At 41.5% G+C, this 25000-nt stretch overlaps 2 protein-coding genes across 7 annotated transcripts; one reads left to right on the top strand and one right to left on the bottom strand.

Annotated features, from left to right (window-relative positions):
• Window positions 1-3: 3 nt before the first annotated feature.
• Window positions 4-17455, bottom strand: CCP110 (centriolar coiled-coil protein 110). 5 transcript variants are annotated; one of them, XM_063414677.1, is made up of 15 exons: window positions 17310-17455; window positions 15131-15287; window positions 14051-14179; window positions 11426-13070; window positions 10676-10800; window positions 10353-10536; window positions 9550-9686; window positions 9104-9220; window positions 8741-8842; window positions 8347-8463; window positions 8109-8188; window positions 7474-7536; window positions 6687-6746; window positions 6044-6126; window positions 4-2282 (listed from the first exon to the last, which is right to left on the bottom strand). In XM_063414677.1, the coding sequence occupies exons 2-15, from the start codon at window positions 15275-15277 to the stop codon at window positions 2230-2232; spliced, it is 3042 nt and encodes a 1013-aa protein (XP_063270747.1). In that variant the 5' UTR covers window positions 15278-15287; window positions 17310-17455; the 3' UTR covers window positions 4-2229. The 5 variants fall into 5 exon arrangements, with proteins under 5 accessions (XP_063270747.1, XP_063270743.1, XP_063270744.1 ...); XM_063414673.1 differs by lacking the exon at window positions 17310-17455 and adding an exon at window positions 17178-17309; XM_063414674.1 differs by lacking the exon at window positions 17310-17455 and adding an exon at window positions 17178-17309 and having other exon boundaries at window positions 10676-10797.
• Window positions 17456-18111: 656 nt separating this feature from the next.
• GDE1 (glycerophosphodiester phosphodiesterase 1) lies at window positions 18112-24732 on the top strand. 2 transcript variants are annotated; one of them, XM_063414696.1, is made up of 6 exons: window positions 18112-18490; window positions 19778-19953; window positions 21027-21132; window positions 21845-21937; window positions 22565-22776; window positions 23161-24732. In XM_063414696.1, exons 1-6 carry the CDS (start codon window positions 18242-18244, stop codon window positions 23306-23308), a joined length of 984 nt encoding a protein of 327 aa, XP_063270766.1. In that variant the 5' UTR covers window positions 18112-18241; the 3' UTR covers window positions 23309-24732. The 2 variants fall into 2 exon arrangements, with proteins under 2 accessions (XP_063270766.1, XP_063270765.1); XM_063414695.1 differs by having other exon boundaries at window positions 18359-18490; window positions 19782-19953.
• Window positions 24733-25000: the final 268 nt, after the last annotated feature.

Here is a 25000-nt window from a genome sequence, read left to right as displayed (position 1 = left end):
CGCTTGGCAAAGGGTTGGAGTTTATTGTGCAGAATGCTCCAAGTAAAAAGCGAGACCGGTGAAAATGAAATAAAGTACAAAAATAAATAGACTTTTGCAATGGTATCACAATTCCACACAAAATAAAAAGATAAATATGTATAAATACAAAACAGCAAGTACAAAATCAAATTCTGGCACTTGTCAAGAGAAAGGCCTCATGAAAGTTAAAAAAAAAAAATAACCTTGTGCTATAATGCTTTATTACACACTGGAAACATGCTTGAAGAACAAGAGGTTTAGATGTGAAACCCTAAGAGAAGAGAAACATTCATTTCTGCTAACACACTAAACCTATCTGTGCATCAACATATTGCCTATGCTAATAATAAGTACAGCACATAAAACATCCAATAAAAACATCCATCTTTAGTGCTGCTATATCAACAGCACCTTTTGTCGTCTGTGACACGGGTTACTCCTGTCACTGTAAATTCTTCCCCTCTTGGGATGTTTTCCACTCCTAAGGAAAGCTGGGAACTAAAACTTTGATGCCCACTGGGTGAGCGGGAAACTTGCCTCAGGCATTTTCTGTGTGACAACTGAAAGTTTAAAGCACCACAGCATTTGTATGAAAGAGGCAGGCCTTCCACTGGTGTTAACTCTTACGTTTACACCATTAGCAGAGCCCCCTGGCCCCAGGCTTTCAAACAAACCGAGCAGTGTCATTCTTCCAGGTGCTTGGGCAGTGTTTTTCCATTTTCCAAGCATGTATTTGGGTAAGCTAGTGCCTGGTGTAACACCTGTTTGGAACAGCATCATGAGCTGCAGGGGACAGACTTGGTGGCAGATAAAAGCCACAAGCTGGTGCCAGTCAAGCCAATCCACTCATCACTGCCCATGAAGGTACTGTCCTCATCCATTATTAATGTTCCTCTTTTATGTGATTTACCACAATGAAATTTTCAGTTAGCCATTGTTCTCTTACATTCATGTCAACACATTATGAAGCCTCAAAAGTTTAATGTGTTGTATTGTATTGACACTGGGAAAATAACAAAATATAACCTAATTTACATTCTGGTAATCAGTTCTCTACTGCAAAGATCACACAGCCAAGGCTTTCTCTCTAGAACTTTGCTAATATCATGTCTCAAGTTCATTAAAAGGTGGAGAATTATGCTGTCCTCAAGTGGATGGACAATATCCATCAGTTGGAAGACTAAGGTAAAATAGAACCATGATCTTTTAATGTTAGATATTCATGAATATGGAAGTGTTGGGATTTGGTAGGAATTCCCACCTGCAGAAATCATGACTTCAGTACAAGGGTCTGTCAGATCACAGCAGAAGATAAACTGCTCAGAAAAACTGCAACTGTCGTCAATTAAATGCAGCATATCTGAATTACTATTACAGACTGAAATAACTATTTAAGTCTGAAATGGTAACACAGTTAATCTTCTGAAGTTTTTGTAGAACATACACATCTCCATATTGGGCAGATGCTGTTACCATAAGAAAATGCAGTAGACAGCAGGGCAATAAAAACCCAGGGCTCTTTCAGTAGAGTGGTTTGATCTACCACACATATAAATGCACATTTTTGATTTGGTCAGTATAAATATGTCCACCAGCCCAGCAGTGGATCTGGACCTCGTCTATCCAGCTCAGCAGAAACACAAAACATTTGGTACAAGGTCTTTAGTACTGAAATCGAGCTAATCTCATTCCTGCAGAAGTACATTCAAAACCGCTGCTGACAAATTCACTGACTTGAAAACTCACTTTTGTTTAAATTAAGTTTGGGGGGTTTTTTCACATTTAGCTGCTTTAACTTTATGATACGAAACTAAATATATACCCATGACTTACTTGTGGTGGCACTCATACACAGAAATTAAAATATAAGTAATGCAAAAAGCTATGTCAGACAGCAGAATTAGAAAATGTGAAAAAGTTGCAAATAACCTTCATGTTGCCCTGTGGTAGTCTTTAAATAAACAAAATTATGATACTTTTATATATTAATACTAGTCTGTACACAAGTTCTAACATGCAATTTTCCCACAAGCATCAGAGCTTCAAAGCAGCTTCAATTTGATTGTGTTAATGTGTCATCTGAAAATGACAAAGTAAGTTTATAATGTCTAAATATACACATATGTAAAGAAGATGCAATATTAAAAAACAGTGCTGAGAATGCCATCATTAAAACACAGCCATTTTATCCCAGTGAATGCTGTCTCCTCAAATTGTCACAACATTTGGCTTCTTTCTTTGGGTTCTTCCTGCATATGCTCCTAAAAATAAGTAGAAACATTACAGTTTTACAATTAATAGTAATGTGTTTTGAAACAGGATTATCCAACAAAAATAGCTGAAAAAAATGAGGACAATTTTTTTAAAGTAGTATTATGCATTCAGTGACTACTTTTAAAATGACAGTTTTCATAATGCTACACCTCAAAAGCCTTATGAAAACTACCTGTAGGTTTAGAAGTAATGACATTTTATTGCCCTACTTGATAACTATTCTATCTTCTTTTCTGGTACTCTAAAACAACTACAGCCACAATTCACAAAATTTTAAAAGAACTATTGCATAACCAAGATAAATGAAATGGCTGATAAGTTTAACTATGCCATGTATTACTTTTAAACAAATTATCAATTTAAAAATATTATACAAGTTGAATACTTAGACAACTCTTTCCTTCTGTCAGATTAATTAAAACAAGAGACAGCTCTAGGCTCCCATATGTCAATAAGACAATCAGAATTAGAAGTGTAGTATTAAAATTATCAGGCAGAGCCCTTATAAAACGAAGGATGCTTAAGTAAAAATAAATAAATATACAAACAAAGTCTTTCAGAGGGAGCAAGTATATACATACACACATACATTTAAAAATCTGTATTATACTATGCATAGCACAAGTATCTTCCAGTAATGAGGGTTCAGCACTGCAGGCTGCTAAGAAGTAGCACAACTCAGAATTCTTTAGGTTCAAGCAGTTACCAAGAAAGTGCAGCAGTGTGAGCAAACATTTCCACAAAGCAGTGAAAAACATATCACAGGGTGCAGAGCAGTGGGAATGGAAGACAGCCATGGAAAAGGAATGACTACCAGGCAGTAAATGAATGTGACAGAGGAAGTGCCAGTCCTTTTTAGGCTCTTAGTTACTCTTGGTCAGGGCTGCAGTGCTTACAGGCATCTGGGGCTATGATCAGTACAAGCCAAAGCAGCTTTGGATTGCCCAGAGCCCCCACATCTCAACAGGCTCCCACTACACAAAAGGCGTTCTCCCCGGCCCAGCCCACCTCAGTGCTGGGCTCCTCAGATCACCTGGGGTCTCGCAGGACAGACAACCAGGCTGACAGACCTCGTGCTTTTTTAGTGATTAACACTACCCCTTAACTCACCTCAAGGGTCCTCCAAGTGACATAAAAATCACACACAAGTAACAGGATATTACTGTAATAGCACGAGGGTTCAAAAATCCCACTGCCCTGCCTGGCCCCACTTGCAGGCTACCGACAAACATCTCGGTCTGATTTAAACCAATTGAACTTAAAAAAAATATACTGATTTATGAGTCTGTACTTTTCTCTTAAGCACAGAACATTGAATTGAAGGAGTAAAAACCAACAAAAACTAAGTTTAGGATTGACACTTGGTCCCTAAACAAAATGTCTTCTTGCCAGAAAAAGACAACAAACAGTCTGAGTAGCATTAAAGCTACTTTGCAGACAGAATTTAAAACAACATTCAGGAGAACAAAAGAAAAAAATGTTGGAGAAGTATGTTATCATTTACTTCTGAGGGTTTGTCTCATATGTATTTATAATGTTTTTATATGAATATATTTGTAATAGCTGTATTTTACTAGCCCTCCTTCCCTTTTTGCCCCTCTAATAAGCACAATTTAATTGGTAGTCAGGAATGGACGAAGACAAGAAATTAAATCAAGACCCTGTTTAACATACTGCCAGACTTTTCACTATTCACATTTCATCCATATAAAGAAAACTATATTCTATTTAAATGTATTCAAATTAAGTTTTTTCATTATTGCAAAATTATGCAGATTGTTTCTTTCATGCCCACGTAATCATTTCAGAATGCATTTCTATTCATTTAGTAGAGGTCTAGCCTATTTCTGAAGGAGCACATGGAAGTGTTGCACCACAGGAACATGTGTGGTGTCCAAGCTCTACACGAGGTTACACTGAGCAACCAGAACCAACCAGCACACAACTGGTTAGCCACATCTGCCTGAAGTTCCAAGGAGGCCACTGCAGAATGCAGTCAGTGACTTTCCAGATATTTGACAAACAGCAACAAGGCAAAGAGAAATCTGAACATCTGTCCCAAAGGATTTTTTTCATTGCCAAGTGTGAGCTGTCACAACTCTGCTAATTATGACTAAGATAAACAGGGCGACTGCCTTAGGAGAGCAGCACACACTGCCAACACAGAAGAGTGCTGAATGCTTAATTGCATGTCTGGTACCAGACACAAGGTAAACACCACTGTGGTTCATTATGAGCTCAGTATGAATCACAGGAGTTTGGGAATGGCATCCAAACCTGGAATCAGTGCCAAACCTGACCCTGACACCACCCTAACACTACTACTCTTTTACAACCCCTTTAACTCTGTAACTCGTAGTGGTTTTGATTGTTTTGTTGCCCCTGTTCTTCAGCACACTCATTTATTAGTCAGTAGCAAACCTGCAGATGAACACTTGCCTTAATGGCTACCTTGCTAAAATTATATTATTTACTTTATTTTCTGCTTTATATTTCAGGAAGATTATTTGTTGTCTTTGTTAATTTTTCTGTAGTGCCACTGAGTCCAACAAACAATTGCCTTGCTCTGCTTTGGTGATGACAGCACTGTCAAGAGAACTAACAACAGAAAAATAAACGAACACACTCTGGTTGTGATCTCATCAGCTGCCTTTTATTTCCCCCTCTGATACTGCAACGTTATCTATGCAAATTGCCTCACTATACATCCTTCTGTGGCCACTTTCCTTGACTTCATGAGGTAGAATCTGGGAAAATATCCCACTTAAACAGTGTAAAACACACTGCCTTCAAACACCCAGATACTCCCTGCCAGCACTGCTCTGGGTCAGCAACAAATAAGCATTTCCCTTAGAGGAAGGGTTTTATCCTTAATACATACAGATTATTTAAAACATTATGGAAAACACTTGAAATGCTACCACATTACACATTTCCCTTATTAAGCCCCCAAATTCCCAATTTTTATACTTAACTTGTGGAACTCGCCTTTGAGAATGAAGTGTAATTCAGATCTTAAATAGTTTTAAAACCTATTAACCACTTTACCTTTGGATAAATCTAGGTTTATCACAAGTAATTTAAAATCCAATTAAAAAATATAAATTGTGTAAGATCATTCATAGTGATTTACTAGAGGTTCAGCACTATAATCAAACCTTTCATATAAAAAGTAACCAATCAGTAATCTCTCAATCAGTATGGCAGAACAGAAATACTCCACTTTTAAAACTTGGGTCATTAAGACTCAAACATGTTGTAAGACAGTAGAGGAATATATATATATATATATATATATATACATATATATATATAAATTGGGACTGTATGATGAATGAACACCCACTGAGGAGTCTGAAACTGTCCCTCCTGTGCTTTCAACACGCTCCATGCTGAAGATGTGTGTAGAGAACTAAGAATTAAATGAATTGAAGATTCTAATCCAAGTCTCTTTTGACCACTATCGATTTCTCAACAGTTCCAGTGAATATCTGGCAATCTTTTTTATGACTGGGCATCTGGTGAGTGAAAGCAAATGAGCTGTGCAGCACATTCTATATACTGTGTTTATAGAATCTGAAAGTGGATGGTTCAGTTACCAGCGCAGGTTTGTTTGAAGAGATAGGTTAGACTAAAGGCATAGCAAAGCAGGTGCACAAGGAAAGGAAAACAATATATTGCCAATTTATTTTTTCTAGATACTATTAACTTATTTATTGTAGGATCCAAGCACCAGTTTTCTACACACCTGGAACAGGCTTGTTAGACACTCTGCTCCCTGAGGACTTCCTTCTATTTTGCTCAACCCCATTCACTGTGGTCTTAGGGGTTCTAATTAAATATAAAAGAGTTAATAAGTCACTTGCAAGGAAGTTGAAAGGCTGTATACAAAAATATAGAAACTATCAAAATGTGTTTGGCATGAAAACATTTTTACAATGTCCCACAGAGCCTCCTCCTGAGCACCTGTGTAGTTCCCATTGATTATTATGGCTTACATAGATACATTAATTAGGAGAACATCTCCTGATGAACAGATTGAAAAACTCTATTCAAGAAACTGATTTAGTTTAGATACCATGGCATTACAGTCTACATATCAAAATACACATATTTCATTAAGTGGAAGCAAAGCTTCATGGAATGAATGTTACAAATAGAAATGTTGGAACAGTGTAAATGAAGACAATACACAAGAGGATGACAACAATAAATATTTTCCTGTAGTGTAAGGTAAAACAAAGCTTCATCACTCTCTCAAAATAGTGAAAGAAGTAATTATTTTTACTCTGAACAACAGTTGTACTGTTGTGTGTAAACATTCATCAATCACTGTTGTTGCACTTTGCATTTAGTTTCACCTTTAGGCTAGAAACATGCTGTGCTCTTACCCCTGTCTGCAAAGCAGTCTATGAACCGGGGCATTCTGTCCTTGGTTTGGTTGAAGAATGCTGTTAAAAGACAAACTTTTATTAGTGCTTTTTCTTCTAAAAATAGAAGTCTCTCAAGAAATACCAAATTATGCATCATCTTTCATAGAACAAATTTCAGAAAGGCTAACAGGTTTTGTAATGCAAATGACATGTAGGCAAAGTGGCTGGAATTCAAATTCCAGAACAGGATTACTACTTCCACTATTTAAAACAAAGAAAAAAAAAGCCCATAGATGGATATCCCTCAACAGTGCCTTGGGCTCCCAGTCATTGAGGAGAACACAGAGAAAAAAGGGCTGAATTGCTTACAGCAGTCCTTGAAGGCTGCACTGTATGAGTAGACAGCATGTCTTCAAAGCTTTTGGGTAAACATGGGATAAAAACTGTATTTCAGGGATGCCAGGTGTCTGAGTTCTAATACGAGATAAATGTGCAGACAGGCCTCATAAGAGAGCAGCTGTTGTCTGCCTGAACAACACATATTGAACACTGCAACTTCTGTGATCTGAGCAAACAATCACACAGTCAGGGAACAAAAGTTTCCTCACAACAGAAATTTTTTCCTAACTTATAATGAGCTAATAAACCCTTTTCTTGGGCCATGGTAAATCAAATTTCATTAATTTTCACGGTAATAGTAGCAGGAATTGAGCTGATTGATGGCAAATCAACAATACAGATCACAGAATCCATCACTGTAAGACAGTTTCTTAAAAGCATTTTAATACAAGTAACCATCACCCACCGGTTTTCAGGAGCTTTTTGTTTGATGATTATTTTTTTACTTGGTATTCCCATTTCTGAAGCCCTAGAGAAACAAAAGTATTGAAACATATTTCAATTAGCAAATCATCATCCAGATCTAAAACAAAAACACTCAGAGAAAGCCTACAAGAGGAATTACACCTACACATAATACTGCCAGAGCAGTGCTACAGATTATCACTTCTTTACTCACAGGCAAGTGTAACAACTGTCCAGTGTGTTGCAACATAATATCTGCTACCATTCCCAGAAAAACTTTGCCAGGGATATTCTATCAAGTGTCTCTATAGCTAGGCACTTTAGACAGATAAAATCACTTGGGGCACCCTTTACAGTTTGCAAAATCAACCATAAAGCAAGCATCCACCACTGCATTGAAGTGTAAATGCACAACTTAGAACATTTTTCTCCTTATGAACAAGAAGTCTCTTAGAAGTAAGAGCAAAATACAATTAGCAAGACACCACACGCCTGGAAAGCTTTTTACTCATTCTTCCTAGCAGAGATGCCAGCAAAGAAACTGTTACTCCATAAACTTCTATTTCCTGTGCCTCCTACTCCTTCTCTTGAACCCCTTCCACCAACCCTCCCCACCCAAGCGAGAGCTGCACATACTTCATGTACTTTTTCCTGTCCAGAGTTTTCTGTGTAGCAGTTGAAAGCGTCACTCGCTCTCTTGGGCTCTTTACTTTATCCTAAAAAAAGAGAGAATACAGAAGAAAGTTACCTACAGAAGCATAATTAGAAACTTTGGTTTAAGAAACATTGTACAGGGTGAGGAAGAATCTTTCAAATGCAAAATGACTCAGTACTTAAAGTCCTGAAACAGTTCATTCCCTGGAATATAACCCACCATTTGCCTGAGCATCTTCTCTTTACGAACTTCACGGTCGTGACGCAGAATATTCATCCTCTCCGACGCCTCCATGGTGAAAAAGATGTCATGGATGTCATAGAGAGCAGCTCGCAGCTGGAAACAATCATTAAAATGCAAATTAAATATTCAATCAAGTTTACATGCCCATGGTTTTGAACATCAAGCCTTTTTTGCTTCCAGTCTAAACAACACACTTCATAATTTTGAAAACCATTTTTTGAAATCAAATAGTTTTGTGTCAAGCAAAAAAATGGAATCTTCTTTAAATGTTTTACTCTAAGCAAAGCCACTCTCAAGGTTTTATGTATTTATGCTACAAAAGCAGAATAGCTAAGAAAGACCAAAAAAAAGAAGGTTTAAATTGTGTCACCTGAGCCAGTACTCTTTCATGAAGACATGCATCTTGTGCTGACACACTTCCTCTTTTCAATGGGGCTTCAGACTGAAAATTTTTTATGAATTCCAGAGTATCCTGGGAAAGATGGGAAAGTAAGAGTAAGCACCAGGCATAATCCCTCATAACAGAGCAATCATTACAAACAGTACACACAGTAAACAGATTCTTTGTTTGGCTTGGACCTTATGACACTAAGCAATGCAACACTCAAACATGTTCATGTGCTGCCCCACAATCTTCTGAGAGCAGAAATGCAGGATAATCATTTGTCAGTGGAAGGTAGGAACAAAAACAAACAGGAGAAGAAGCTGCCTATTACAAAAAATCTGATCTTACTTTTACAGTTTGCTTAAGATGTTTCAGTTTCTCTGTCTGCAGGAGTCTACGAGTGAGAAATCCCTTTGCCACTGCAGTGACCTTGTCGAACTTCATTTGTACCTCTGGACTGAAAACCTTCAAAAAAATTCAAAACTTTTTATAAAAAAGCAAGAATTGTGAATTATTTATCAAATAACATCCATCAAGTGACGTAAGTTTTCAAGTAAGAAAAAAGCTGTTGATAAAGCTTTGACTGGGTGGGCTCAAAGTACCCACCATAATTTAACAGAAGCAATATACTGCTATATGATTATTTTGCATATATGAATAAGAAAAATAACCTACACAGTTCTCTTATGTAATCAAAGTTGAAACAGGAATGGATACTAAAATTTTCTGTTACCAGCACCTTACAAAAACAAGAGGGCCTTTTAAGATAAAAATGAATATTCTTTTTCCCTTACCTGAGTCCACCTAGTTTTGATCCTACTACTTGGCCTGCACACTGAGGTTTTTATAACTCCACTACCTGATGGTCCCCAGAGATAGAATGAAGTTTCACTTGTCGAAGAAAAGGTGTTGGGTGTTGTATGAGCAAAACCTGCACAGAAAGCAGAACACACAGTTCAGCACACTCTGCCAATGAAGTAATGCCTGTGTCAGTGGATACACTCAGCTCGGGGTCACAGCCTTGTCTACAAGGTCAATTATATGCAAGAAGCAAGCTGAATATTTCTGATTGATTTCCATGCAACATTTGCTAAACAGAAGACACAACAAAACATTTCACAATGTGCAGGAACAGGTGAGAGGTGTTCCATCAGCTACAGCTGTATTGTCTTGCTGTTGGGAACCCTTGGCAGAGCTCCTCAAAACCTTCTACACAAATGTGACCACCTGGCCTACTGCTGTGAGCTACATGGCACGAGGATAATCCTTCTGGGACATGATGCAAATCCACATCCTCATCCTTGATCAAAGGAGGTTATTCTTAGCTTGTTTTCCTTGGATGTGCCCTAAAACAGTTACATAACAAATGCAGTACACGGAACAGTTGAAGGATGGCTGAACCTGTGCTAAATGGCAGTGACACAAAGATGGAACTGACTTCTTTTCACAAGCGCTGTCCCCAGCTGAGGGCAGCAGCCTTCTGTGTACCCTGAGCAAGAACACTGCTCTTATCCACACAGTGAGGATGGTCCAGACGAGCACTGTAGAACAAATTACATCACAACACTTCATCTATATTCTTCCCTCCCAGTTTTACCAATGCTGGTGGAGTTTGTGTTATGGACTGTCTCCAGCTGAGACTGCACACTTTCCAGCAAGCCACTTTCACTTTTTTTCCTCCACTCCAACTCCATCCTACTGTTAATATTCACTTTGGAAATTTCTATTTCCGTTGTAGTAACCTTCTTTCCTTTCAACTTTCTGTCCCGCTCTTCCAGTTCCTACAAAAGGAAGATTCAACCATGAGGCTATTTTTCTAACTCTGCTAAGGAACAGAATAGACATTCAAACCCATTTCCTTCCTGACAAACTTCCATACAACACAAAACCTTTGCTTAGAATTTCTCCTGTTGACCTTACCTTCTGCAATTTCTCCTGTTCTCTCTCTTGTTCAGCCATCAGAATTGACAGTTGTTGTGCATGCTGTTCTTCAAGTCTCTTTCTCATTTCTTCAAAGGCCAGCATTTTAGTTTTTAAAATATCTTCTGAGAAAATATGTAACAGAGAATCAAATATTAAATACCTTCCATGTGATCTTTGCCAGAGACACCCATCCTTTATCAGAGGTAATTTGCACCATCAGTAAAAAGTAAAAAAGTAAAAAAGATGTCTTTGATATCAAGTATTGCACAGAGCCCCATCATTCACTAGTCCTTCAAAACATTTGCATGCTCATAATTGTGAACTGAACTTGTGCATGGAAAAGCAGTAACACCAAAAGCTTGTATTAAAACAGGGACATGGAAAATACAGCTCTAAGAATTGTTACACTTGCTGGAGTAAATTAACGTTATTTATGCCACTTCAGCCTCATTTAGTAGAGACACATGCAGAAGTAATACAGTCCTGAATTTGAAGAAAATACCTATATGGTTTTCTTTTAATTTACATGGGCTACCTTTTCTTCTAGTAGTCTTATTTGGACCTCGTGGCATAAGACAATTTTCTTAGTAAAACTAAATTTCAACTTCTAGATTGAAATGGGAAATCAGTATTGTGTAGTCAAATTCAATTGGAAATGAGGCTTCTAGAAAGAAACATTAATAACTAAAGATCATCTAAAAGACTTATAAACTGAGAAGTAACCCTCAAACATAGAAAATCTTTTACCTTTTGCCATATTTTCAAGGACTGCATTCTTGGTAATGTAAACTGATCCCACAGGGTATTTCTGTTCTTGCAACCACTGCTTCTGCATTTCTTCCATTTCAACTCCTAGAGCACAGGAACTGTTTTCTTTTTGGAAGGTGTCAGTGTCCAAATCAAGTCTACGTTTCACCTTTTCAAGGTTCTCTGGGAACTGCTCATTTGCTGAGGAAACACTTGGAGTATTATCCATGTGCTGTTGCACATTCTTGCTCTGCATTAATAGCAGAGATGGATTTTCCACATCATAAGATCTGTTGAGCTCCACTGGAGAACTGCATTTCGTGTTTTCTGGCAAAGCAGCTGGTTTCACTTCACTGACAGCCAGGATCTTCTGTGTCGCTGCAGACTGGCTGATGGCAAAGGGCTCATTCACCTTTGGAGGTGCCATGCTAGTGCTGTTCTCTGCTTTATAGGGGCCTCTGCTGTCCACCACCACCTGTCCTTCCACCATAGCAGACACTGTCCCCCTGCTTTCAAAGAGCCCAAAGGAATGGCGATTTGCTTTGCCAACCCCCAACCCATCACTAGGGCCTGAAGAATTCCTGCTCACACCAGGAACTCTGCCAGGGCAAACCGTAGTGAAGTCTACCATGAACTTTGGCACCGATTCAGACACATTGTTTTTATCTGCAAGATCTTGCATGATCAAATCCATTGCTCTACCCTTACCTTTAGGACTTAACTCATAAGCATTCACAGGGCTGTTTATAATGATGTGTCCCATGGATAAAGGTCTGGGGCGCCGTCGGTGCATTTTAGGGCTCATGCTTGGCTCTGGGCTTGGCAATTTGGCATAGGAGCCTGAGAGGCTCCTGACAATGCTACTGTCACGCTCAAACATAGAATTCTTTTTCAATTCCTCATCTGAATCTGAATCCACCAAAGGGGGCGTTCCAACCCTCATAGGTATGTCTACTTTAGAAAAACTGGATAAAGTGGACATACTTGTGTTATTTGTATGAGCAGGGGCACCTTGAAGAAGGGTATTTGATTTATTAAGACTGGGTTTATCAAGAGCCTGAGCAGTGCAACCTCTGCCTGTAAACTTTGCCCTCTCTTTCCCAGAGTCAGTTGTTTTAACACCATCATTTTCTTTATCCGAATGACTGTCACTCGTACTCCTCTTTGAATTACTTTTTGAGGTACGCTTGCTTTGCTCTTTCTCTATGTACTCCCTAGATTTCTTTATCAGGTTCTGAAGACTCATTACACAGGGATCTTGGACATCCTCATCTGATGGAGACCCCACTCGTCCCTCCTGCTTCTGCAGAGCGTGAGACGGGAGCCTGTTCCACACCTTGTCAGGAGAGGCAGCCCTCGCACACGGCGCGGCTCCCGAGCTGCGGCTCCCACTTGGCTTTGAAGAAACATTTTCTTCTGCTGCTTTAACTGCTTCTGTCACATTTGATGTCATTTGCCCTGCAGCATTTGATGGTCTAAGTTCTGGTGTCTTTTCCAGGTCCATGGCACCGTGCCTTTCAGGAGAACATGCTGAATTGATACCTGATAGAGCTGTGAAGTCAGTCAAAGCCTTTGAATCCAAATCAGGGCAAGAACTCTCAGCCTCTGATGTGCTCATGTCGCTCATGCTAGGTCCTTTCCTCATCTGCAAATTAAGATTTTAAAAAATTACATATTTTCAATGAAATATCGGAATCTCAGATTCCTGCAAACTTCACTTGAACTTAAAAAGAAATTTTTAAAACCAATGTTATTTCAGTGAGAATTACACATTACTTCCAGCCAGCATTTGTTTAAATGGATTTTCACACTAGAATTATCCTACGTGCTGCGTCTCAGTTATTAAAAGGACACATTTGGAAAAAAAATACAACAGAAAACTTCCATTATTTTTGTATTAAACGTACTTTCCTGGTCTGCTGGCCAAACCCCAAGCCAGCTGACTGTTGCCACACACACTCAGTAAATAATGCAAACTACAAAGTGTTGTTTGCCACCTTGGTAACTCAACAAACTCAGTATTAACTGTTTAAGCAACAGTTTAATCTAAAGGCTGTATCACAGCTGCTTCAAAGACATATAATAACTCCTTGATTAGATGCATTTAATAGTTGTTTAAATTAAAACTTCTACAAAATTCATCATTGAAGCCGTAAAGAAAAAAATAGTTGTTTAAAAGTTTAAAGCACACAAGAGAATTTCAAGTTGTTGTGAAGGTAATTTTAATATTGTAATCATGAAGTTGAATGTAGATTATTTTATGATTAAGCTATAAGCTTGAAAATAAATCAGTTCTAACACAGGGGAGTTGTTCACCTGTTTTAACAATTTAATTGTTTCCAACAATCTTACAAAAGAAGCAGTGAGCTCTGTCTTTTGCATATAGCAAAAGAAGCAGTGAAAAGCAAGTCCCATACACTACAGTAAGTATCAGTAAATAATCACTTATCAGGACACGTAGCATGAAATACTAGCAAATGCTGGTTCTGGAGAGTTAGCTGCTATTCATTTCATGTTTATATTTGGGATATATAATTAATTTATATTAAACCTCAAAACTTTCTCAAAATGCCTATAAGCAGTGACTTTCTGTAAATCTATGAGGCAGCTTTGGACTAACATTACCTGGACATTTTCTACAATCTCCTGAACTCGATTCAATAAAGCTTTTTGCCGGGACTCTCGTCTCCTGGTCTCTAGGTCCAGTGCTTTCTCCTTATACTGCTGTAATTCCTTTTTCTTTTCAAGGCTAAGCTGCAAAACAGAGCGTAAGAAACACGGTTTATATCACTAAATGTAAATTTCAATACAAAATTACAGAAATAAATTCAAAAGAAAAACAACAGAACAAAACAATTAGAAGAACAGAAATCACCTGAAATTTTGTGTGCATGTTAAATGCCAGCTTCTTCTCAACCAATTTTTTAAGGGAAGGTCTACAAAATGCCTTCTTGGCACACATGCAGACGAACATGAATTTAAAACAGCGTTTATAAAATTTTCCATGAACATTACATGGTACAGTATCAATCTGATGCAGGATTCAGACATTTTTTCTAAAAACTGTTACAGTATCTATGCATTTTAAAATGAAGAATATGACAATATATCAACACAGCAATTTGCATCTGTATCATTATTTTTGGACACTGTTATTAGAGACTCCCATTTCTTCCCATCACTAAAACAAGGAAGTCAGCTGCCGTATTGCAGGAACTACAAACAATCTTCACTTAGCTCTGTTTGCATTAGCACAGAATGACTTAACATAATTGATGAGCCTGTGGAATACATTAGACAAAGATGCAAACACATGCAGAAAAATTTCCTTAAAAGCTTTTAACTATTTTGGTATATCTTATCTACATTTTTTACACCAATAAACTAACTCACATGTCCAGTATTTGAAATGTCAATATGATTTGACATGAAGCCCAGCAGTAACGTTACTGAAATCCACCAACATTTGTACTCCCCTTAGGAAGATAACTTCTAAAAAATTAACGGAAATGCAGTCGATGAGGGAAAAAAGTGTATTTTACCCCTTACTTAGTAAGATTAAGGCTAGGAATGCTTGAATACACTAAGCAGCAGGTCAGATGACAGCTCACAGACACCTTCAGTAGAATCATACATGTGCACATCAAAGCCAGTGCAAACAGCACAGTTAGCACACCAGGGAGGAAAAGAGAAAAAAGGCCTTACCAGAGGGGGAAGCACAGGGACTCTGTAGAATTGAACGGGGGAGATACTTTTGTTCTGAACAGTCAAAGAGGTTTCTCCTTTTATTGCCTCTGCCTGGATTCTAGAAAGATGCTTCCTACAGAATACCTCATAGTCCTCCATCTTCATGTTATCTAAGCTGCAAAGAATAATAACATTATTCTTCCATGTACTTCCAAGACCTTGAAGGGAAAACATCACCATTAATTCTGTGTCACTATGTTTTGGGAAGCAAATTCTACATTAGAAAACTGAATTACGTTTCTCTTCTTCCTGTCATTAACAAAGCCTGTAAAACTCTTCTTTATTTTCCCCTATGAAAGGAGAATCTGCATATATGAGCAAACACGATGACCACAAGTACACAGAGAAGAAAGCAAGCATTGAGATAATCAGAATTTATAAAACTGCACCTGCTATAGATAATCTTAATTTCCATCAGACTAAACCCTTGAGATCTTCCACAACGAGACCTTATCAACTATTAAAAAAAAAACAGCCCAAAGAAAAATTGCAGCCCACTTGGATTTAAAAAAGAAAAAGAAGGGGAAAAAAAAAGAAAAAAAAAAGAAAAAAAGAAAAAAAAAAAGCCTTTACATATTTAGGGGACTGAGAGGAATTCGTGTCTCACTCCCGTGAGCCTCCGTGTCGATACATCCCTGTATGAACAGACGCCAATACTTACACCACCACAAAAAAAAAAAAAAAAAAAAAAAAATTTACAGGCTTGTCTTCTTAAAAGCGCCCAAATAGCTGAAATATCTGTCACTGCCAATCGTCACCGGAGCGAGCCCTGCACCACTTGGCAAGGCCTGACAGCGCTTTGTTCCCTGGCACGCCGCTTCGGCCCATTCCTACCCGCCTGCTCCGGGGCACCGAGCCCGCCCCAGGCCGGGGCCGATGCATCGCCTCCCTCCGGGGCCCCGGCGCTCCCCCCTCGGTACCCGGGCCCCGGCACGGCCCCGGGCCCCGTCCAACAGCTCGGTACCTGCGGGGCTCGGCGCTGCCCGCGCTCCCCGGCAACCGCCGCCACAACGGCCGGGCCGCCGCACTACGGCCCCCAGCGCGCCCCGCGCCGCCCGCTCCGCCCCGCGCCGCTCCGCCCCCGCCGCCTCCCCTGCGCCCGGAGCCGCGGACAGACTCCGGGGGTGGCCTGTCACCATCTCTGCACGCCACCGCGGGACAGCTCTGCCGCGTCTAGGCGAGCGCCCAGCAAAGGCAGGCCCAGCTCGGCAAGAGGGAATGGAGCGCCGTGCCGGTGCTCCGATTTCCAGCCTTTTCCACCCACAGCTCTCCCAGACAAGTTCCCCTGTTAGCACGGGTATCGTCCGTTCTGCTTCATCCTATTACATACCGCACGGCTGTGCAGTCATTGTGTAGTCAGGCCCACAAATGTGCAGCCGCAGGTATCAGTTTCAGCGAGCGCGCCGTGATAAGAAAGATAAATATGAGCACCTGTCCCCATGCTCTGTGAGGACAGCATCCACAAGGACAGCAGCCGTGAGGGCAGCACCCAGACACCTTATCCCTCCCCCGGGCGGCAGCCACTGCCCGTCCAGCCAGTCCAGGAGCAGGTAACACTCACCTGGCAGGCAGCTCATGTGGAAGGAAAATCCACACTTGTTTGCCAGCCCTTGGCCCAGGCATAATTAATTTAAATATATGGAAGCATCTAATTCCTAGTACTTAGAGCTGTTAAAGAGATCATTCTTGTTTCAAAAAACAACTTTGTCATCTGTTACCTCTTCAACAATATTTAAAGGGGTTTTTTTTAAAATCTTCATCTTTAATCTTAACAAATGCTGTTGTTTATCAAAAGATTTTTTTAAAATGTGTTCAGCATCGAATTAGTTCATTATTTGTTGTGCATCTCCATATAAATCTCTGATTTTTCTTTAGCTACCTGTCAGAAACACAAAACCACTGACAGAGTATCTGAGATGCTCAGAACCAGCTAGGACACTATGTGACAAATATTCATCTCAGCAATTAAAAAAAAAAAAAAAAAAGAAAACACCAAATAACCCACCCCAACAGTTTAGAAGATTGCCTCATGCCTGTTCTGCTTCTAGTCGGTCAGAGCTCCTCACTGGAAAGTGAGTTGCCTCCCATCCTTCCCACAGATACAGAGACCAAAAAGAGGGTCAAACCCACCACTTACGTTAACACGAACTGCTAGTTCCTCGGCTTTGCTATTCCACTTCTAGACTAGACATGCCCAGTTTCTCCAATCTTCCCTTAACTGGTTGTTTGTTGCCCGTCTCTCCGGGTGCTTCACGCAGCTGTCAGGGGCCCAGAGCCGGTCCCTGTCCAGCAGCCCCCGCCCCTGTCCGGGCAGGAGGCACCGCCTGCTCCTCCCACGGCCCCTGGGCCCGGCCTGCGGGCAGGCACGGCTGCAGAGTCAGCTACACAAAACGTGCAGTATATAATGTTGTATATAACGAACCCAGCAATTAAATGGCAAATAATCACTGTGGATGTTACATTTCTAATTAGCTTGCTGGCATAGCTGCGGAAAGCCCTCAACACTCTCCATACACACGGGTGTTCTGCAACTCCCTGGACAGCGTTACCTTTCCTTCCATTTTCACCCTTTATTTTTATCCTCACCATGTTCTACCAGGAACAGCCCCTATTTCCCTCAGTGCCCCATGTTCTATCAGGAACAGCCCCTGTTCCCCTCAGTGCCCCATGTTCTATCAGGAACAGCTCCTATTTCCCTCGGTGCCCCATGTTCTATCAGGAACAGCCCCTGTTCCCCTCAGTGCCCCATGTTCTATCAGGAACAGCTCCTATTTCCCTCAGTGCCCCATGTTCTATCAGGAATAGCCCTTATTTCCCTTACTGCCCCTCCCGGCGCTACCTGAGGGCGTGCTTAGAGCCCGGGCCCGCCCTCAGAGAGGCCGGCCGGGCCGGGAGGACGCTGCGGGCGCTGATTGGCTGCTGCGGTGACAGTCGAGTGCTGATTGGCTGGCTGATGGCGCTGCCGTCGCCCTTGGCCGAGGAGAGGCGCGGTCGCGGTTCGGGCCCGGCATCGGCTCTGACCCCGATCCCGATCCCGATCCCGATCCCGATCCCGGCCCCGGCCCCGCCATGCTGTGCCACGGGGAGTGCCTGCTGAACTTCCTGACGGTGCTGCTGCTGCTGGCGCTGATCCGCAGCCCGGCGCTGGCCTGCCTGCTGCCGGTCGCGATCTACCTGGTGCTGCAGCTCTTGTCGCTGGAGCCCGCGGCGCCCCAGAGCGCGCAGCGCGTCCTGCGGCCCCACGGCGCCCCCGCCCGCGTGGCGCACCGCGGCGGGGCGCACGACGCGCCCGAGAACACGCTGGCGGCCATCCGACAGGTCAGCACGGGCCCCGGGGCTGGCGGGCACGGGCCCAGCCGGGAGGGCCCGCTGGGTTGTGTCTGATAATCCTTCCCGCACCTAGCCCTCCTCACCGGGAGTAACTCCGGCTGCCCTTCCGGTAGCTGCTGGAAGCTGTGTGGCTGGCTGAGCCTTCATCCCAAAGGAAACTTCAGCTCAGATCTGAATCTTGTGGGAGCTGTTATGGCCTTGGTGCTGATGGATATTTCAATAGTGCAGCGATAATGAAATACTGTATTACGTTGATATAGCCACAGCACACGGAGAGCGGACAGCAACTCAGTAACAGGTTGTTTGTTTTTCTAAACCTTGAGGATCTGTGATGAGAATCCACAGTTAGAGGGAAAATCTGGTACCAGAACTTCACTGTGTGCAGCCCTGCCGTGACTTACTGCTGCCCCATCTGCAAGGCATCAATGCACAGCCAGGGTTCACAGTCTCTTTCTAAGAATTTGAAATAGTGATTATTAGTCTCTGGAATTTAGTGTTTCCGTGAGGTTGAGACATTGGTGCTCTGAGGATCTCTTACGTTTCCATGAGGCAGGACGCTTAGGCCTGATAAATTCTGAAGCTGCACAATCCTTACGTAGCAGACACCTGTAGGTAACCTCTAGTGCATACCCAGGTTTTGTCTTTCTGGTGCACTGTCCCTATTCCCAGGAGGGCATTTGTTTTTCAGAGCAATTGGTCTTGTAAGCACTTCACTCAAGTGTTTTTCTGAAGGGTTCTTGGGACACATCCAGGGCAGGAACAGAGGGTATGAAATGTTCTAAGGCAGCCTGGCTGCTTCTTGCTCTCTGATAAGGCCATTCCTCAGGGAGGAGCAGGGATAGCCTGCATCCATCCTACTGCTTGGTGCACACAGGGTAAACAGAGTTGACTAAGTGTTAAAGTGTAAGTTATGTAAACTGTAGGCATTTGCTTCTCTTGTCTTTTGGAAAATAATGTAACTTAAGGACTCCTGCGTTATTACATCAGAAAGAGAGAGCAGGATCCTTTTATCCTCAAATATTTCCAGTCCCAAGACTGAGGTGAAATCATTATGGCTTCAGCTGTAAAATAGATTAGATGGTTCAGTTGATCTATGAATGCTCTAGTAATGACTTAGATAAAACTTGATTTGTTCTGCAGATGAAGACAAGTGAAAAGTACATTAATATTTCATTATTTTTTTACCAAAATACAAGCTAATTATAGCTGTACCTGTATCAAATCTATAAAGCTGTCTCTTCTGTTGTGTATGTGATTTTTAAAATTTTTTTTAAGGCAGCTGAGAATGGAGCAACGGGTGTGGAGCTGGATCTTGAATTTAGTGCAGATGGTGTCCCCATTCTCATGCATGATGACACAGTTGAAAGGACAACTAATGGGGCTGGGAGACTGCGGGACCTGACTTTTGAGGAAATCAGGAAGCTTAATCCCTCTGCAAAACACAGGCTACGGTAAATGAACTATTCTGAAATTTCTCTTTCAATAGTGGAAAAATATTTCTTGAACAAAATTACTGATTTGATCTGTCACTGATGATTTTTTTTTTAAATTTAAAACTTAGTCTTTTATGCTACTTCTAATTTGATTTTAGAGCCATTATGAGACTATACCTCCTTACCCATCACTACATTAGGAACAGTGAAACAGAGTCAAGATAAACCAGCTTTCGAGGACAAAATCCACAGGCATCTAATGTGAAACAGGTCAATGTCTACATAAGCTTGTCCTAAATTGACTGCAAGACACTAAAGGTGCTGGGACCTTCATGATATGTCAGAATTGGCTAGAGGAATTACTTCTAAGATTAATTTTATTCACATGTATTTCTTGATTAATTGTGTTTTGGGGATTCTACATCAGGTTGATACTGTTGAAGAGTAGCTAGACAGATTATGGGTGGCCTCACTGTGACCCTAGTGGCTGATTAGGTCCTTCTTAGGGGTATGCAGGGGAAAGTATTTTTATACATTACTATGAATTTGATAACAATGCAACTTCTGCACTATCATAAGTGGGTCCATTTCAGAGGAAGAACTCTTGGTGCCACCTGTGAGTGTGTGGCACAAGGAGTACCTTCCCTGTCTCACTGGAAAGGCGATCACCTGGGCCACCAGCAGGAATTTCCACAGGAGTGACTGCTGAGCAGCTGCTGCTCACTGTCACCAGTGAATGAACTGTCACCCCATCAGGAGGGATTTATTGATGGGTGAAGCTGCTTGTGTCGAATCCTCAGTTTGTGTTGCCTGTTCTGCCAGGATCTGCATTTCTGGCTCAGGGCTGGGCAGTGCAGGAGGAGCAGGAGGAAGGCAGCAGTGGGACTGAAGCTTGTCTGTGGGAGCTGGGGAAGGAGGTGAAGAGCTGGGCTCGGTGTTTTGGGGTGGGACACGGCCAGTGAGCACTGGATCCCACCTCCAGCACCAGTGCAGCAGCAAACTGACCCAGCCCTGTGTGGTTGGTGATATGCAGGCCCGTGTGTGTGCACATGTATGTGGACTGCATTCCAATGAGTTCTCTGTTTCTACAGGAGCCAATTCCAAGATGAAAAGGTACCAACTCTGAAAGAAGCTGTTGTGGAGTCTATGCATCACAATCTTACAATCTACTTTGATGTCAAAGGCCATGCAAATCAGGTCCTGCTCACTGCAGCATGACACCTCCCCTCAGCCCTTCTTTATGTTTCTGACCTGCTGTTGTGTTGGTCCCAAGCTGGTCCCTGTGGTGCAGTCCCTTCTTTAACCTGAGCAAGCCCAGGTCTGCTGCCTGTGCCACCCAAAGTTGTCCTGGGAAGCTGCAGCTTCAAATTGGCACAAGGCTTGTGCAAGTTTGCACTCAGCTCACAGCACTGCTGAGAAACACAGCAAAGGGAATTCCCTGCTGTGCTGAGGGGAGTCACAACCTCATCTTCATAGATCCCTCCCTCCGAGGGATCTATAATTTGCATTACTAAAAGCAGATGCAAATGATCCATCACTAACATTTTATATAAATTAGAATATTTTTTTCTTTAGCCTAGCAAAATATAGGAATAAATAATTTTCCTCTTGAACTAAAGCCTAGGTAGTACTAAAAAATTATATCCACAACATATCTAAGGGTATTTCAAACACTGAGAATCCTACTCATTTTTGTAAATAGAGTAATGAACAGAAATTCTTTTGCAAAAAACCAAAATGTCATTTCTGTGTTAATGCTATAAAGAAGATGCTGTTTTTCTTCTTTTCCCTTTCTATTTCAATCTTGCAACACAACAGGGAAGTGTTTTTAAGATTGTTCTAAAACGACTTTGCAGTGTAAATTAAATATGATTGTATGTATAACATCTCTGTGTGTCTCTAATTGCAGGCAGTTGATATCCTGAAACAACTCTACCAGGAATTTCCACAGTTGTATAACAGCAGCATAGTCTGTTCTTTTATGCCAGACGTTGTTTATAAGGTGAGGTTTCCTAAAAGTTTGTTTGTGGTTTTTTTTAGTCCTGTCTGGGAATTTCTGTATGGTATTAAACTCCCAGTTCCAGGTTACTTTTGGGTTGTTCAAATTCCTAAGGCTTCTAAAACAAAAAAAACCATTTGTTTTTTCTAAAAACAAGTGAAGCATAATGCATAGCCTTACTAGATCACTCTACTCATTAAATGCAAATAGGAATCTACAGCAATTCCCTCCCTTCTGAAAGCAGTGCAGACAAATGTGCATTGGTGTCTGGCCAGATATGTGCAAGGTACCTGCTAAATAAACCTCTTATTCTACATTACTCTTCTAAACTCTTTCCTCATTCTTGCCAAGTCTACTTACTTTTTTTTTCCATTCTATAGGTTGCATGATTGCTATTTAATTTCTTTAACATAAGAGCTGATTTATTCAGTATAATTTGAAGGAAAAACCCTATAAAATATCATCAGCTTCTTTCTAAAAGAGTTACAAAAGGAGATGGAGGGGAAGAGCAGGAGGATTCTGGTAGAGTTGTAAATGCAAGCTAGGACTTTGTATCTAATCTCTCAAAAATTCTATTTAAACCAGCTGGGCTTTTGGATGAATTACAGTCTTTTCTCCTTGGTCCCCCAGATGAGACAAGCTGACAGAAATGTTGTGACAGCACTGACACACAGGCCCTGGCATCTGAGTCACCTGGGAGATGGGACACCCCGCTTCAGTTCCTTCTGGAAGCATTTCTTGTACATGGTGATGGATGTCGTTCTGGACTGGGGCCTACACTGTTTCTTGTGGCGACTGTGTGGGGTTTCAGCCTTCCTCATACAGAAAAATTTTATTTCTGAGTAAGTGTTAGTTTGCTCATATATCAGGAGATATTCTCTTCCGTTAGTATATAGGGTGGGATTAACACAGTATGTGCTTATTTAGTCCTGGATAAAATGTCTTGATATTATTTTTACTCTGCACTGTTTTATGATTTTTAGCTTCTATTTTTTAATCTGAATTTTTACCTTCTGTTAGACCCTACATTTAATCTCAAAAAGTGTTCGTTGCTTTTGCCTGTTTACAATAAGAAAACACAAAAAGATGATGTTGCAGAAGGTGACACACTGTTGCTCCTTGATGTGATGCTGATGCAAGACCAAAACTCAGCTGTAGCCTCAGCACTGACTGCCTCAGCTCTGTGCAGTGCCGGGCTCCTCTCAGGCTGTGTCTGTTCCTTGCAGGGACTATGTGAGGTACTGGTCTTCCAGGGGAGTTGCAGTGATTGCCTGGACAGTGAACACGTTTGCAGAGAAAAGCTACTACGAAAGTGTCCTGAACTGCAGCTACATCACCGACAGCTTGGTGGAGGACTGTGACCCTCACTACTGAGCCCTGCCCTGGGCAGGCCTGCAGCCACGAGGGCACCCAGGCTGCTGAGGAGAGCTCTGGGAGGGCACAGCAGCAGCTGCCTTCTGCCTCTGCTCACATCTCAAATGCAGCAGTCCTCTGGTGCACTGGCCAAAGCTGTGGTGCAGCCACACACGGTCTGAGGAAATCATTCAAATGTGAAATAATCAGATTTGATAACCCTGTTGGGCCATACCTTGTCTCAGCAGGTGGCTTTAGAATTCTCTGGCTGTTCCTTGGCTTTATTTAAATTTTGGTTCTAAATTAATATCAGCAATTTTGGTGTCGAAATTTCAAATCATAACTTGATGTTAGTAATTTTAACAGCATATTCTGCAAGTGTATACTAATTTGACGTTGATTTATAGCAGCTTAAAATCACTTCCATCACTGTTCTTAAAAGAGAAACTGGAAATAATGGTGCCAAAATAGAAGATTAGTATATTTCCCTGCCCTGCATGGAAAGATGGCTGTGCAGAATCCTGACAAGGAAGAAAAAGCCAGCTTTCCATGTGTGATGTGAAGGTTATGAGAATTAACAAATGAAACTTGAGTAGCTTTTTATCTTCCAAACCTTTTAAGAGAACCAAGAGAGGATAGGAAATTGTTTCTTCTAATGAAGAAATGACACAGCACATGAATGTATTTACTTTAAGAGAAAGCTGTATGTTGAGTGCTGGTAAGGAAATAGATCAAATGGAGATGAAGTGTCTTTTTAGTTTGCCTTTGGTTGCATGGTTGAAGGGCACTCAGAGGGATATGGAAACTGTAGTCCAGATTTAACTTGAACTCCAAAGAGTCTGCAGTTACAATAAACAAGTCTCTGAGAATTCATGGGGAAGTGTTCTTCATCAGCTGTGCAGAAGGGCATTGATGTAAAATGTCAGAATTAGTGCAGATTGTCCCCATTAGGGTAAATCCAAACTTCTGGAATACCACAGATTCGTGCTATGAGCTGCTGGGTGGGGGAATGGATTTTTTGTTTGTATCCTGAGCTTCATCCAGGCACAAAGAAGCACAGAGGAGGTGCTTTTCCCTGTCAGAATGACAAGAGCTTCTTCCATTTGTTCACTGATCCCCTGCACTGCAGAAGCAATCTCAGCCTCGTGGTGCACATCCTACAGACTGTGTAGGTTTATGTCTAGATCTTGTCCTGCCCCTTCCTGATTCCTGTGGCCTCTGCTGTTACCGCCGAGCCTGACAGGGCTCCCCCTGTGGCCACTGGAGGGCAAATGACTCCTCCTGGAAGTGCCCTTGCTCCAAAGGTTCAACTGTTGCTGCTGCTTGAGTTTCTGGCACTGCTGAGTCACCATCCTCCGTGCAAACACCAGGTCCATGTCCAATGCCCACAGCCAGGCTCCACAGCTGTAGGTGCAGGCAAACAATAAAACTGAATCTCTCCTCTTGCACTGTGTGTAAAGTTTGTCCTTTTTTCTGTGCCTGTGGTGGCTGGGTTTAGGTTGTCTGTAGCTTAAATTATGAGCAAGAGGAAAAGATGTGCCTCTTTCCAGAGCAACAAGGGAGGAAGAAACCAGGCACCAGTAGAAAATGAGCTAAACAAAACTAAAAATTATCATGGTGGTGGCAAAGTTGTGGCCTTGAATAAAAAGCTGCATCCAATCTCACATCAGGTATGATAAAATTAATCTTAGTTGTGTAACTTCCAACCAATCC

Source organism: Prinia subflava, chromosome 17 (assembly GCF_021018805.1).
Source record: "Prinia subflava isolate CZ2003 ecotype Zambia chromosome 17, Cam_Psub_1.2, whole genome shotgun sequence".
In the NCBI taxonomy this organism is placed as follows: domain Eukaryota; kingdom Metazoa; phylum Chordata; class Aves; order Passeriformes; family Cisticolidae; genus Prinia; species Prinia subflava.
The sequence above is the reverse complement of the archived record's forward strand: the minus strand, read 5'-3'. Positions and strand labels throughout refer to the sequence as shown.

Excerpts from the sequence above, each read along its gene's own strand:
- CCP110 (XM_063414673.1), bottom strand. The coding sequence starts at position 17,203 with ATGAGGCAATCTTCTAAACTGTTGGG. Across the intron at positions 14,180-15,130 it reads TCCCTGTGCTTCCCCCTCTG|CTTAGCCTTGAAAAGAAAAA; the intron begins GTAAGGCCTTTT and ends TCTGTTTTGCAG. Across the intron at positions 8,843-9,103 it reads ATCTTAAGCAAACTGTAAAA|GATACTCTGGAATTCATAAA; the intron begins GTAAGATCAGAT and ends CATCTTTCCCAG.
- GDE1 (XM_063414696.1), top strand. The coding sequence starts at position 18,242 with ATGCTGTGCCACGGGGAGTGCCTGCTGAACTTCCTGACGGTGCTGCTG. Across the intron at positions 21,133-21,844 it reads TCAAAGGCCATGCAAATCAG|GCAGTTGATATCCTGAAACA; the intron begins GTCCTGCTCACT and ends CTCTAATTGCAG. Across the intron at positions 22,777-23,160 it reads CAGAAAAATTTTATTTCTGA|GGACTATGTGAGGTACTGGT; the intron begins GTAAGTGTTAGT and ends TGTTCCTTGCAG.